Source organism: Notechis scutatus, chromosome 4 (genome assembly GCF_049901735.1).
Source record: "Notechis scutatus isolate UNSWTSFEM ecotype Mainland chromosome 4, rNotScu1.2, whole genome shotgun sequence".
Taxonomy (NCBI): Eukaryota; Metazoa; Chordata; class Lepidosauria; order Squamata; family Elapidae; genus Notechis; species Notechis scutatus.
The window spans coordinates 30,758,816-30,775,271 of NC_142012.1; the positions used below are offsets into that span (position 1 = coordinate 30,758,816).

At 34.6% G+C, this 16,456-nt stretch overlaps 1 protein-coding gene across 15 annotated transcripts in view; it reads left to right on the forward strand.

The window, feature by feature from the left end:
- The window catches only part of INPP4B (inositol polyphosphate-4-phosphatase type II B), a 197,363-nt gene that overhangs the window by 109,716 nt on the left and 71,191 nt on the right, over positions 1–16,456 (forward strand). For all 15 annotated transcript variants that reach the window (XR_015749219.1, XM_087963099.1, XM_087963094.1 and 12 more), the window contains 3 exons: positions 1,283–1,415; positions 9,649–9,821; positions 12,905–13,028. Coding sequence is in view for 14 of the 15 variants with exons in the window: in XM_087963099.1 (XP_087819225.1) it covers positions 1,283–1,415; positions 9,649–9,821; positions 12,905–13,028 (430 nt within the window). In the remaining variant the exon portion in view is untranslated. The remainder of the gene's footprint in view (positions 1–1,282; positions 1,416–9,648; positions 9,822–12,904; positions 13,029–16,456) is intronic.

Consider the following 16,456-nt stretch of genomic DNA (forward strand, 5'->3'; position numbering starts at 1 on the left):
CCTCAAAATCTGTTGATTTTACTGTATAAGAAACAATATTAACGAACAATCTAATTGCATTGCTACTTACAGCAACAACTGTTCTGTCAGGTAAAGGACACTGCTATGTATAATGATGATGATATTTTTATCCAGTATATATAAATCTATATTTATATCTATTTGATCAGCTCAAGGCAGCAAACATAATATTAATGCTTCCTAGTTTCCCCACAGCAACAACCCTGTCAGCTGGGTTGGGCTAAGAGTGACTGGTCCAAAATCACTCAGCTGGCTTTCATGTCTAGAACCCAAAGTCTCTTGATTTCTAGGTCAGCACCTTGGCCATTGCACCAAACTGGCTCCAATGAAGCAACTCTTCTGCAATTCAAATCTGTCACATCCCTTTTCCAGACATAAAACTGTATTCTTTGCTTACCTGAAAATGGGATAAATATGTTTCATGGGCTTGTAAAATTCTAATTGCCTTTATACTTTTAGCTGTACGCTTCTAGAGAACAATGTGTGTGTGTGTGCGTGTGCGTGTGCATGAGCAATTATGTGTGTATAATCACATAAACAAAACATATAGAAGTGTTAAGTATTGAGTAAGTCTTTGTGGTCAATTCTATAAGTTTGTTATGCACAAACTTCATTTTTTATTTTGAGAAAAGTTAAAATTATCAAAGTATAGTTCATTTGTATGATTCCAGTGTAATTTTTTAATGATTGAAACTGCATAAAGATATAGGGAATAATTTACATAAATATATTTAACTTAAATTTGTAAAAGCTGAACTCATGAAGATATATGCCAAAATGATTTTAATACAATACTAATGTATATTGATGTAGTAGTATAGCACCTGTAAGACACAAAGAATCAGGATCATTTCTAATGTTGAAGCATGGAAGATTTATTCAAATCTATGTAGAGAAATCTGATCAACTAAAGTTCAGTACTAATTTGGTGCTAGATAGGGTTCAATGGAATTCAAGGGAGGCTAGACTTGGATCTCTGCAGTACAAGGACTCTAAATTGTGATGTGTTTTAACTCCATCCCCAGCTCTACCTGTTCTTATCCTATAGCATCATCTTAAATTATGTAACATTTTTATTCTAGAATTATGCTTTAAAAATAACAGCAAAGATCTTTTTAAGATTAAATGCAAGACCCTGTTCTTTGATTATATTACTTTGTTTCATCTCACTGCTGTTCTATAATATACCACTACAAACTAAGCAATTATACTTTTTCATGCAGTTGTTAATACTAAGTAATGATACTGATATTTTTTTCAGGATAGGGTGTGGGCCAATGTAGGGAAGAGTTTAAACTGCATTATTTCAATGGTGGACAGATTGATTGAAAAGAACACTCCCAGCATCAGTAAGGAAAATGAAAAAGAACCTTCATCAGCATCTCATATAAGTGGTAAGGAATGCATTTTTATTTTTGCAAAGGAAAAATAAAATAGAACAGTAAAATCATATACGCCAGTTCTTCGTCTTTTATGTTAGAAGGCTATTTATCAGATTATGTATTGGCAATGTAATCTGATATTGCCTGAAGTTATTAATTTGACAGCTATCACCTCCCAGTAAACTGCATGATGTTTTCAAAATAAAAGTTTTAATATTATTAATAAACATTAGGATAATTGTTCTGAAACTTCTCAGAAATATTGACCAATGGAAAGGATAATTAAATTTTAGAAATGCAAAAAGGGCATGAAGACTTGAGAGACAGGCCTCTTGAATTATCACAGCTACTATTTCTAATATCATAGTTCATAACATTTTGAAATATGTCCCCCCTTAATTCCATGGAATGTAGTCAATGTAAGGTTTTAGAAGTTTAATATTTTTAGAACAGTTTAATATTTTTCTGTATTAACTATGTACTAATGAAGAAAATGGAATCCAGCTCTTAAAATGATTTTTTTTTTAGTAATAATAAAGAGGATAGCTGGTTTAAAATGTGAGAAAAAGTATGGCAAGAGATATAAGAACAGGAGTGAAAGATTGAAATGAAATAATATAATAGTGTAATATTGAAGCTAATGAACTGGAAATGATAAACTGAAGAATATGAAAGAATACATCAATGGATGGCTTTTAAATGAAAGAAAAGGTGCCTGAAGAGCAATAAGATAATTGCTCATAGCCATGTTTGCAGTTTAAAAAGTGAAGAAAATGTAAGAGTCACGAGAAAATTAACAGCTCTAGAAACATATTGACAGATGGTAAAATCAAAAGGGAAAGATTGGTTTGTGAAACAGACAATAGGTCTCGGGGAATACAGATAGAATGTCAGAGGTGCAAAGTTAGTGGCATGCTATGCTATATAATACTGTTGATATAAGCTCAGGTGCTTTGGCCCAGTTAGCTTTATACATAAAATTACATGAGTGGTTAATTGCTGCTACCTAATATATGACCACATAATACACGATTTTATTGAGCAGCTTTTTAAAAAACTGGGTATCCATAATCTGTGGGTGCCAGTAAATTATGATTGTTTATTTGGAACAGTCATGTTATAAGAAGTTACTTCTTTTGTGTCATCATTTAAGATTTATATATTTATATTAGACTCTTCTCAAAGTTACCTGGGTAAAAGATGAATTGAATGCATTCTATAAAGAAAAAAGTCTGGAACACATTAAAGCATCTGAATAGTTGTTTAGTTTGTCCCAGACTATTATGTCCAAGACTTCTGGCTTATGGGAGGCAGGGAAACAAAAGTCTCCTGTTTTCCTCCATAAAATTCTTGAAAAAGACAGCCCTGAGACCCATTAAAACATCATATTTGCTAAAGAAATCAGCTTTCCACCATTTCACCCTCTGCCTTTATTGTCTGCTTTGTCATATCGTGGGTTTCGCTGTCCTTTTCATAAATAGATATATAGATAAAACTGACTTGAATTTTTAGATAAAAATTGTTTTGATGAAATAGATAAAAAATGTATGATGAGTTGTAATTAACTGAATAGTATGTTAAGGCTATCATTCTATGAGTGTTTATAACTAAGAAGTGGAAAAGGACAGAGGCCTTCAATTTTTGATGGACACATTTTTCATGGTTCAGAAAGTCATTCTGAAAGACCAAGTATCTGGAGTTAAAATGCATGCCAAAAGGGTTAATTAGAAATGAAGTTTATAATGTATATATAGCTCATGATTATATTAAATATTTTTCAAACGGAATTTTAGGGAATTGGCAATCTTTATTTTTGATAGCTCAAAAGTAGCTCACTTTTTCAACTTGGTGAATCTTTCATATTGTAATTCATTTAACTGGATTTATGCATGAACTTTCAATGCCAAAAAAAATGCAAAATTTCTAGAAATGCTGTTACTGAATGCCAAAATAGAAGTTGGATTACCAACCATATCATGAGTTTCTACAAAATGTAACCAGTTCTCTGTTTTATTTTTTAATCTTTGTTAAATTCTAATGTTGATGTTTTAGAAATAAACAGCACAGATTTCATGCATGCAACTGGATGAATTTCCTGAAGTTAATAGTGATGAATTGTGAAAGGCAGATACTAAGCAAGGCATCTAGCTTTCATCTTAGGGCCTTTCCTTTTTTTGATATTTTTATTTTGCCTTGATGAAGTTGTGGAATGCACACTTGTAAACACTGTTAGACTTTTGTTAAATGGGCTCAGTTCAACAGTTCTTATTTATGAGACCTCATCTTTAGATCCAGGGCCCCTTGGACTTTAACAACTAATAAATTCAAAGCAATCAGTTGAATAGTTCTAAACTGGCAGAGTTTTTTTGCTACTATGGATTACAATGACATTTCCCATTTGATTACGAGCTTGACTGATGAATATTCTGGTTTGGGATGTGCAAAGTTTATTTTTTTCAAACAAATGTTATATTTTTCAAAAAGTGATAATGAATTATTTCAAAGTGCCTCTACTAAGATTTCTGTGGTTGCCTTGATGTATGCTGTGATAATAAGCAGGGATTGCAACTATTATACATACGTAGCAAAATCCTCCTGATGAAAGACCATTAATGGATCTGCAATGGCAATAAAAGTTTCCGAACAAATTTTTGTTTCTAACAGTGTGAAACAGTTACATGTAATTATTATTCAGATATGGACTTCTCTGCATTTTTCATACAAACTTTCTCCCACAATTGGGACTAAAAGATTTTATTCATATCTATTGAAGCAGCTAGGGGGAAACAACATATTGTTTCATACCTTGTCTCAAGAAAAAGAACTTTTGCATAAATTAACATACCTTGTCTCAAGAAAAAGAACTTTCGCATTAATTTTATATTATTCTGTGAATATTTAGCAATATATAAAAAAGAATAAAATAATACAAAATGACTACACTCTATTTTACTTTGCTTATCATGAAATCTGGTTCTTAAACATACTTAAAATATTAATGAAAAGCATCAGCTTTGCAAATGATTCAATAGTGAATAGGAAGTACAAAGATGTATTACATTCCCTTGGTTGTTTAATACATGTGTATTAGATTGTATGACTTTGATCAGTAAATAATACATATAGCTAAATTAATTATCAAAAATCAAGATTGTTACATGAATGACTATTATGAAAGAAAAACATAGAAGTGATTTGATCATGTAGAAAGAATGAATGCCTATCTCATCATCAATCAAATATACAGTATAAACAATTGAGAAGAAGATGGCTGATAAACATATGGGATTTCCCAAAAGGATAAAAGAGAGCATTTAAATGGAAAAGGCAATGCATGAAGCCGCATGAACAGGCAAGAGGTTTTTGCAAGGATAGAAAACAGAGAGGTAGAATGAATGGGAGTAAATTATTTTCAACTATATTTACTGTATTATTTTACTTTCTTGATATTTTCATTTCTTTGTCTTACTATTTCTGATCATTTTATCCACCTTGGATGTTTCTTACCTCAGAAAAGAATCCTTTGATAGTATGTATGCTTGTTTGTGGAACAATTTTATTTGGTTCTGTCTTTGGTTTATAGCTCTTTTGCTTTAAAATTTCTCTACATTACCAATTACATTTAAATTTCCCTAAATTGCCAGCTTTAGACTAGAAAGATATATTCCCCTTACTTTTCTTCAAATTTGGTAAATATCCTTTAAGGCTAGATTTCAGTAGTTTCCATGGTAACCATCTATGGTGTCATCAGCATTATGATTTCATTGCAGAGTAAAGCAGGTGCAAAATATTCCTTTTAAAGAATGTTTTTATAAAGTAATTATACATTTTTTCTGCTTGCACTAGTTAATCCCCATCCAAGCCTATTGTTTGGGAAAAGTCAAATGTTCACAGCTCTCCTGATGATTAAAACATTTGGGATCCTTTGGAACTCAGGTGGGAGACTGGGTTGGCTGTTGAGAAGGCATGTGTCTGAGGTCTCATTGGGTGGCAACATTAAAGGGAGGTATCAGCCCTCCCAGGTAAACCAGACAGGAAACATAACTAAATGAGCTAACTTTACATTACTGAAATGGTACATTAACAGAACCTTGCAAATCTGATGGTACAGACTTCTATCATCACTTCCTAAGTTTCTTCCTCTGACCAATAATCCATAGGGAATTCCTGCTTCTCTTGTCTGATTCTTTTCTAAGCAACATCTCTCCCCTTGTGCCCCAAGTTTATCCACACATTCTGTTACAAGAGGGAACCTACAGAGGGAACCTGACCTAGTAGGATGGTAGTCTTTCTGTCTGAAAGATTGTAATAAGGGTGTTACTCGGTGAATCATGGGGCACCAAAATTAACTATGCCATTGCATCATTAATCAGTTGCAGCTTCCAAATTGTTTTCGGGGGAAGTTCGATACAAAGCATGGGAGGTGACTAAGGCATGAATGAGTGGGCAGAGTCTTTTCACAATTCTAATCCATTATTAATTGATCTTGCAGGTTATTAAGGGACTGCAGAAAGCAGAGGTGAAACTCACAGAAAAGCTTACTTTTCTGTAGATATTTTTATTAAAGCAAAATGAGTATCACCTATCTTTAGTATTCTGTGGAAGCTTTGCATGAAAATAGGTAATGTTTATGACCTTAAATATTTGGAAATGCCAACTTGTACAAGCCAGCATGCATTGACAGCTTATTGAATTTTAGAAGCCGGTACTACACACACTAGGGTTTAGGAAAGTAAAATTAATATGTAAGGCATTTTGACAAATTCTTTAAAGTGTGGCATATTTACTGTCCCAGATGAATTAAGTATCGAGGATAAAAATATATAATAAATTACTATTAATTTATACAACTGATAAACATTTTAAAAACTTCATTTCTATCATTCATTGACTTTATATTATGCTATAAGATCTATAGTTTGGGGGTTTTATACATTTAAGATTTTAACCTTTTTTCACAAGTGTTACATTATAAATTCAGAATATAATGACTTATACTGTACCAGAATTTATTCCAGCCTTTTTTCTTGATATTTATTTCATTTACTTAATGGTTACACAAGGAACAGTAACTTTTTCTTCCATAATTTTTATCCTTTGACTGATTAATTTCATGCTGGTTATATTTTGATATTATTAACATATATCTAAATTGAAGATTGTTAATAAAATATAATAAATTAAAATATAGTCCATTAAATTCTGTACAGTTTCTTGTTTCCTGTTCTTTGATTGGTTGTTGTTTTTCTTCATGTGTATAAAGTGTAAAAATATATTGAAAAATACAACATGATGATGCTGGAACATTCCAATAAATTGGCAAATTTTTGAAATTGCAATTTCAAAATATTTACCATATTTTTCAGACTATAACATGCTCCAGACTATAAAACGCACCTAGCTTTTGGGGAGGAAAACAAGAAAAAAAATCTGCCTCTGCCTCCCAGCAATTTGTCTCCTTGTAGCAAACAGCTTGGTCAGCTTCAGCACAGCCTGATTTAGCACAAGCAGCTGATTGGTGGTTGGATCAGCCTCCCAGAATACCTACAATCAGCTGTTCCAGGCTGCAGGGATTGCTACGACCCATCACCACTGCCTATTGCCACCTTTGTGCGCCCCATTTTCAGCCTCTGCACATCCCATTTTTGGCCTCTGTGCATCCTGTTTTTGGCCTGTTCTGGGCGGTGGGAATTGCTGCCGCCTGGAATGGCCAAAAATGGGACGCGCAGAGGCTGAAAATGGGGCACGTGGAGGCAAAAAAACGGGACGCACAGAGGTGACAGGCGGTGACAACGGCGATAGGTGGCAGCGTTCCCACAGCTTGGAACAGCTAATCATCTGTATTCCCGGAGGCCAATCCAACCACCAATCAGCTGCTAGTGCTAAATCCGGCTGTGCTGAAACTGACCAGGCTGTTTGCTTTTGCTACAAGGAGGCAAATTGCTGGGAGGCAGAGACCGAAGGGTGGGAGCCGAAGGGTGGGCAGGGCTTCATCAACATTTGCTCTATAAAACACAGACATTTCCACCCACTTTTGGGGGGGAAGTGCATCTTATGAATAGGTTAAGCTTGCATGTTATCAGCCTGTTTCCATTTTTAAAAACTTCATTTTCAATAGATGAGTACTATATTTTTCTTGAGCTGCTTCAACCTGGAGATGGAATTTGAAAATTGAATATGCTCCCATCTAAAAATAGGGTGGAAAACAATGTGAAGATATAAAGTCAGATATCATCAAAATTGTTGTCCCAGTCTCCCTGTCATGCTAGTTTCCATTTAGTAAGATTTTTACAATTTCCCACTATGAGAGAAAAACAATGTGGAATTGCCATTCAGCTGTAACCTGCAGTCACCAATGAGATATGAAATAATAACTGCTGTTCACCTGGATTTCTTTTATTCTTAGGTAGCAATCTATAATATGTAGAATTTCTGCTTGTGGAACATTTTATCAGTGACATGAAGTTGATGGCACTTTTGGATGGCATCCATCTTTGGGCACTAAACAAGCTTTTATTTTAAGATGCTGTCACAAGGCTGTAGCAATATATCTTCCAGCATTATGTCCAGATGAAAAAAGCATGTTTATCCTCTGTTCATTGCAATTATGATAGAATTGCATTCAATAGTTAAATATCTCTTTAAATATCTCAATAGTTAAATATCTTATGGTTTTCCCATCACTCTTAGTTTAATATATAGGAATTTTGTCTGTTTTTGTCTCTGGTGGGGGACAAGATTCTTGGTTGCTGCTCCCTCTAGGTACTCTGGGTTTTATTGCCAATTTTATAGCTATTGTGAATATCAAGCCATCCAGAATCATGGACTCATGCAACCTAGAATTTAATAAAAAAAGTAAGTATTGTTTTAGAGTTACCATTAAGTCATGGAGTTCTGGTCAGTTTCAGTTTTTAAATCACTTCTTTAGTTTTATATTCTGTTATGGTTTAATTAAAAAGATTTTTGTTGAGCTTTAACTTTTACAATATTGTATTCACATATTTTTCCAAGTTTTGCATGCCAGATGTCTATTTACTATATAATATTGTTCTGTCATGTCTAGTGTAGATACTTGTCTAGTTCCATCATGTTAGTAATATTTCTCTTGTATAGTTCTTTTTGCAATTGTTGGGTTATTTTTGTATCATTTATCTTTTAAAAAAATGTTTCTACAGTAGCATTTTTTTTGAATATTCACAAAAATGTATATAGGTAATAATCACGTGAAATAATATGACAGTTTGGAGGTATTCAGTCAAACAGATCTGGCTACATCATGAGATCATGAAAATAAATGGAAGTGAACTTAATAGATCAGTAGTGGACTGCAATTTATTGGAGTTAAGAGAAAGGGTGGAATGCATGATAAAATGATAAGAGATATGATTTGATATGTGATGATATCACTGAGACAGAGCAAGTCCTTTCAAACTGATGCACTTTTCAAATACTGAAGGAGCACTAGTGAATAACAAAGTGGCTTTTAATATTTAATGGGAGTGAATTCTTTTGCTTCTACTCTATTTAATTTTTTAATCCTTTTCATCCAGGGGAGGTTCACCTGACAATATAGAATAGGAAGATACAGAACATTTTTATGGGCTTGTTTTAAACTCATTGGATAATGCCAGCACAAATGGTTCAGTGTTCCATGACTATATAAGTTAAATATAGTATCTATAATAACAGTGCTTACAATCTAGTAAAGGATCGAGAAAGAAAGATGACCATTTTCTTTTTTATTCTTCTTTCACCTCTTTTCATCTTTTGAAGATAAAAATGGGAAATTATTTGGAACTGAAAATATTATTAAATATGGTACACATTCTTATATTATAAAATAGTTACAAAGCAAAATATGGTGATTTTTTCATGAATGTTGAAACAAAAATTAAAACAATTTCCAAGGCAATAGCACTAGACTGAGAAAATCTGCATTCCATTCAATATTTTTTTCTGAAATAAATATGTCAGAAGTGTTATGCAAATAGTTTCAGATAGCCACATGGACAGCATACCTACATGAAATCAACAATATTTAGTGCTACTTTAGGTTATAACGAACATCTTGTTTCTATAGTGGTACAATGAGAGCATATAATAAGCTACATAGGAAAATGATGTTCTCATAATCAGGCACATAACCTTAAATCAGTATGTCCGTGAATGAGATATGATAATTACATATGTTCTGATATATTTCAATTCCACTTTGATGGTCACTGTCAGTGTTCCTCTGTTACAGGTGACTGGTATGAACAACTATATCCTCTCACAGTTACACTGAACGACTGTATTGGAGAAGTGGTGACTAGGGCAAAGGAGTCAATGTCTTTTGTTCTGCTTCAGGAGCTTGCATGTTGTTTGCCACAGTGTTTAACGTTGACATTAAGAAGAGATATAGTCTTCAGTCAAGCAGTAGGTGTTTTATTTTGATAATCCTTTGTTTTATTGAAAAATAATAGATGTAAATCATGTAAGCTTTATTTGAACCAACTTTAAGGACAGCAAAGAATATCTTCATAATTCTGAAGCATCCTTCTTCCACCTGGTTTCATATCATTGTGTTGAACTACAACTGTCATCATCTTCAGTCAGCAAGTTAGTTGGGAATTTTGAAAATTGTAGTACAACACATCAAAGAGTTCAGTCTGTTCAGTGACATGTTCCTTCTGCTCTCCATTAATAATTCACTAGCCTTCTTGCAAGACACAACCCTGAGTGCCTGCTTATGAGCTATATTCATTGCAAGAGTATTTTATTGGCGAAATCTGAGTCAGGTGTAATGCTTACCACATATTTCAGACATTCAGGAACAAGATTATTTATTGTAAAATGATCTTTTTTGCCAATCCATTTGAAGCCAACACTTTAACACATCTTTGAAGCCAAAGAAATACATCTTTGATGGATTTCTCTGGTATGTTCTGCAATATTGAACAGTGCTTGTTTATTTACTTCAAGAAGTCACTTTATTTCTTTTCAAGATGATTAAGAAAATAAGTAAATAATCAACAAATCAAACACTTCAACACTGCTAGAAAACAACCACATATAGACATTATTTGTCTCTAATATTTGCCACTTAGCCCTCCTGAAGGAACTATAAAAATGGCAAGTCATTTCAATAATGGAATGATCCTTATTAATGATAATAAAGTAACATTAAGAATTTAAAATGATTTTATAATAATTAGTAGTATTCTACTATCACTGTCTAAACAAGGACCAGTCTTTTGTCTATATAGTCACAAATCCGAGTGGCAGTGCTTATGTAGCTTAAACATGAGGCTTTTCAGCCTAGTGTCTCACAATAGCTGAGATCAGCTTCCAGCAGCATCATTGAAACCTGACACTTCAGATTTTATAAACCTGCCAATCTCACAGAAGTGGTTCTTCGTTTAAAAGTCATCTGTTAGTGCATTCCCAAAGAATTATCCTTTACTGTCACAGCAAAAGAAGTTTAGATCCTGGGCAACAATAGCTTAAAGGCAGCAACAACTGGAGAGGCATATAAGTAGAAAGAAAGAAGTGCAAAAGGTGCCTGTTTCCTCTTGTGTACTTTGAGGATTGATTACTATTTTAATCCAATTATTTATTTATTTATTTTCATTAATGTATTAATTATAATTGTAATGAATTTTCTAAATGAGAAAATTTTTCTATGGAAAGCATTAAAATTGACACTGAAAGTTTTGGTAGACCTTGACAACAGAATAGCAATGAAACAAAAAGAGGAGCAGGCTTAAGCTTAGCTCCTGCTGATGAGATAGAAGAGAAATTCATATAGTATTTTTGACAAGAATATACTTATCAGGTCCAATATTACTACAATTATAGTCACTTAACTCACAAATAGCAACAGCGAAAGCTTGCTTATTGATCTGATGGATTTATACTCCACCTTTATTTTATCATTGAAAATATAACAGCCAATAACAAAACCACAAAAACAGATCCTAAAAACAGAATAATAAAGCTACCAGAACTTCTTTCTGTTCAAACAATGAATTTATCTAATGCTTTGGCCCAGTGTTCAGGAGTTTGTTAAGGCATTTCAGAAGGCCAATATGGTCAAAGACATCCAAATGTTTTTGAAATCAGCCAATGTCAGCTAAAGGAAAACAAGAACTAGAGCAACAGCTCATTTTTATCTGATCTGTGAGTCAATGTTACTCTCAGCATGATGAAATAGGATCTTTGGCTGATTGATAAGGCTGTTTAAGACTTTCCAGGTCCAATCTGTATGTATAATTTACATAGAGCTATGTTTGCTATTAAGATGTCTTTTGTAGCTCTTATTTTTTAAACTGAAAAAAGGAGGAGATTGAAGCAGATATATAATTATATGTTTTAATGATCTAACCTAAGATTTTAGGGGGTCATCTGCAGCAATAAAAACTCTGTAAGCTACATTGAAGCAGTCACTAGTTCTCAAAACCTAGCATTCTTTTTTCAAATTTTGCACACAATATACTGTGTGCAAAATTTGAAAAAAGAATGCTAGGTCTTCATAATATACTGCCCGCAAGCCACATGCAGTCCACCAACTAATTTTTCTCAGCCCACCTGCATTTTTTAAAGTTGACATACACTAAAAAGTTTACATCATACACTAACACTTGTTACAAATCACAGTCTAAAACATATACTAAACTACATAGACTATACATTCATAAACCTGACCAATACACTACTACTGTTTCTAGAAGCATTTCACCTACATGTAGAAATGCATTAACAAAGAGATCATCATACCACTTTTGCCTTTCTCCTTGATTAATGTAGAACTATTCATTAAGTGTTCTGTTAACTCTCACACATGTTTTGCTTTCATCGTAAACCATTCTTATTAAATTTATCAAACAACTAGCAAGCCCAAATGTGCATGTTTTCAATTATCAGTTGAAGAACCAAAAATTACACATTCAATCAAAATGGCATAACAATAACTATATTTATAAGGAAATAAATAAAATGCACCTCTTAAGACTAGGACTGGCACCTAATATCCCTTCTAAGCTCTGGATTGTAACTATCATAAGCTTCATTAGCCATATTAATATGATCTGATGGAAATTTGTTTGTAGACTTTTAGCCCCTTTTCCAGAAATTTCAAATGGCATACATAGCACTCTCTTCTGCACCATCTGCATCAACACTCTCTCAAATAACAAACCTGTGACACTTCTGATGGGAAATTATTCACTCAAAGTTACGCAGTGAACTATGGTGGAAGGTAAACTTTAGCTTGCAGGTTCTGAACATGATTTTGAATGTATACCATCAGGAAGATGCTAGCTTATGATTAATAAAGATCCAAGAACTTATACCCTCTCTCCTGCCATTTATTCATATTCTTTCAAGACTAATTTGTATGGCAAGAATATACTGAGCATTGGATCCAGTGATTCTGATTTGATTTATATAGTTATGGTAATTACAACTTTTGGCTGAAGCAATTAATATATCTGTTTGTGTGGTTATTGTCATTAACTTAGCTTGCTGGATTGATCTGTGGATTCATCATCAAGTTACACTCCAATTTATGCGATCAAGGCTTCCTCCAGCAACTTCATACAGTGGGCCTAATTGTTCAGTATGAAGGACTTCTCAGTACATATAGTAAGTATGCACCTCAGATAACTATTGACTTTACTCTAAGAGCAAATAAGAGAGGTGAAATGGAAAGAGATACCTAGAAGGGTGCTGAAGGGTGACAAATAACAAATCTGATTAAATACCAGGATATGCTTTAGACTGACAACATAAAGCATACCAAAGTCAACAAAATTGGTAGTGAACTCATCAAAAGAGGGAAGAAGATCTTAAACTACAAACTCAGTGGTGGAAATCTATCAAAGCAATTAATACGTGAGCAATTCCATTCATTAGATATACAACTGGAATAATGGATTGGACTCCAGCTGATCTAGAAGCCGTGGATAGAAAGACTAGAAAAATAATGACAATGAATCATGCCCTTCATCCATACAGCAATGTTGACAGACTCTATTAACCAAGGAGCATAGGTGGGCAGGGAATGTTGCAAGTACACTAGACAGTTGAAGAAGGCAAAAAGAGCACTGGAAGAATATCTAAAGAACAATCTAGATACACTGAAGCTAGTACACATGAAGATTTATTGAATACCAAAGAGACCAAATTGACTTATAAGAAAAACCAAATGAAGACTAGAAAAGAGACACGGCAAGACAAACTATTATATAGCCAGTGTACAAAAAAATTAGCAAAGCAGATAACAATACCTGGCAATAGCCAAGAGCAAGAAATTTGAAGAAAGAGACAAAAATGCTAATTCTGACTACACAAAACCAAGCCATAAAAGTCTTAAAAACAAATACATACAAAGCCAGAATTGAGAATACAGAAGCAAAGAAGTTGAAGAAACAGTTGACTACCTAGTTAGCTGCTGAAAGAAGAGCCCATAGGCTGATTCCAAACAAAGGCATTACAATGCAACAATGGTGCATTGAAATATCTGCAAGAAATACCATTTGCTTGCAAACGACTAGTGGGCCACAAAATAGACAAAGTAATAGAAAAGGAAGGAGCTGTGCTCTGGGGACTTTAGAATTCAAATAGACAAGCACCTGCCACACAACACCATTTAACAATTATTGATTAGTAAGCCAAAAAGTCTAGATAGTGGACATTGCAATACCTGAAGAGAACAGAAGAAAAGCGAAACAACTGGAGACTATCACAAAATATAAAGACTTGCAATTAAAAGTAGCATGGCTGTGGCAAGGGAAAGCAAATATACTACCAATAGTAATGGGCTTCTTGGATCTCATCCCGAAATATCTGGAACACTTGGGTATTGACAAAATCACCATCAGTCCATTGCAAAAGGCAGCTTTTCTTAGAACAGCTTAGATTCTGTGACAGTTTAATATAATCAAACAACATCTATCTATCCCAGATCCTTAGGAAACCTGGGAACTATGTCAGAATTCTCTTCATAGACTATAGCTCAGCCTTTAACACCATTTTGCTGGGCATTCTTATTGAAAAGTTGATTGACTTGAATTTCCCTCCCCTGACCTGTGATTGGATTAAAGACTTTTTGATGGACCATCCACAAACAGTGAAGGCTGGGTCCTTTACATCCTCCTCCCTGAAGCTCAGCACTTGCTTTCCTCAGGCTGTGTGCTAAGTCCCTACCTGTACTTGCTGTACACACATGACTGAATATCTTCTGATCCATCTAATATGACAATAAAGTTTGCACATGATACCACTGTGCTGGGTCTTATTACAGGAGGGACGAGTCAGCATACAGGGAAGAAGTCCAGAAGTTATCTACATGGTGCTCAGAAAACAACTTGCATCTAAACACCAGCAAGACAAAGGAGATGGTGTTGGACTTCCAGAAGCAGAAAGGAAACTGCCCCGCTCTACAACAAGGGGGGCTGTGTGGAGAGGGTCTTCTTGTTCAAATTCCTGGGAGTGCATCTTAGCCAAGATCTCACCTTGAAAAATAACAAATTCCAGGTGGTTAGAAAGGGCCAGCAGAGATTCCATTTCCTTAGGATCTTGCAGAAAAATCAGGTGGAACAATGGCTGATGACTTCCTTCTACCGGTCCATGATAGAAAGTGCCCTCACATATTGTGTCACGGTATGGTACACTGGCTTAATAGCCGCGGACAGGAAGGCACTACAGAGGGTGATGAGCACAGCACTAAAAATTATGGACTGCTCCCTAGCCTCACTGGAGAAAATTGCCAGGTCCCGCTGTCTTAGCAGAGTGAGGAAAATCGTATGGGACAACTCACATCCTGGACAGCATTTTTTTATTCTCCTACCATCGGGTAGGAGATATAGAAGGATAGCCAGCCAGACAAATAGAATGAAAAATAGTTTCATTCAGACTAGTAAATGCAACATAACACCACAATCAGGCTTAATGTGATAGACTTATAGTGCCAGTGTATATACCAATGTAATATATGCATGTATGGAGAAATGTGTGCTAGTTTATTATTTATTTGGGGTTAGAGATTTCTTTCTATTTATTGAGATGTATTCAGGAGTGGGTTTCTACCGGTTCTGTCCACCTCTGTAGAGCAGCAGACATAGAACCGGTTCTATGTCTGCTGATGTTTTTGCCCAGCCGCTGACCCGGGCTCTTACCTGATCTTTATTTCCTGATTTTTCAACTTCAGCTGCCGTGCGAGGCACAGCTGCAGTTAAAAAAGCAGGAAAAAAGGGCTTTTTCAAAGGCTGCTTCTCTGCACACAGCATCCTGATGACGATTTACAGACGCGCACCGGCCGCGTGCAGGGAACCACATTGTAAATTACCAAACCTCATAAATCACCAAACTGGTAGTTAACCCTGTCGGATCCCACCCCTGGATGTATTCCGTGTTCTTGGGTGGGCTGCACCAAGAGAGGCTCATTCAATTTCATTGTACACATGTTGTGCATTGACAATAAAGGTTTGAACTTGAACTTGGGGAAGAATGCAATAGGTGGACAAAAATACCAGCTTCAGTCTAACTGCGCAACCAACCATAATAAACACTTTACATCTGTCAATTACAAAAGGCTTTGGATCTGAAAATGTACTATGCCAGCGTATCACAGTCTCCTAGATTGTTGGAAAGAACTTGATGCAAATGAAAGCCAATGTCAGCCAAAGAACTGCTATAATTTTACAATGTTGTATAATAATATCCTAAAAACCTGAATGGTGGCTTTTATGCAATAATGAGGAAAAAGATGAATTTATTCACAGAATGTGCTCATAGTGGGTTCACATCATACCTTGCCAGATTAAACAACCTTATTTATGGCTTGGTGCAGTAATACTGCACTGCAGTATGTCAACCTAGATCTAGGTCTGCATTTGTTTTTGTGAATAAATTTCTCAAAATATTCCTGGTATGTGGGAAAGTAGGAATTTACATAAAAGTTGTACAACATATTTGTTATATTATCCAGAGATCTCTGGTTAATAATGTAAATAAAATAAACCCATAATAAGCAAATAATTAAGGGAAAGAACTTTTTGTAAAAACATGGT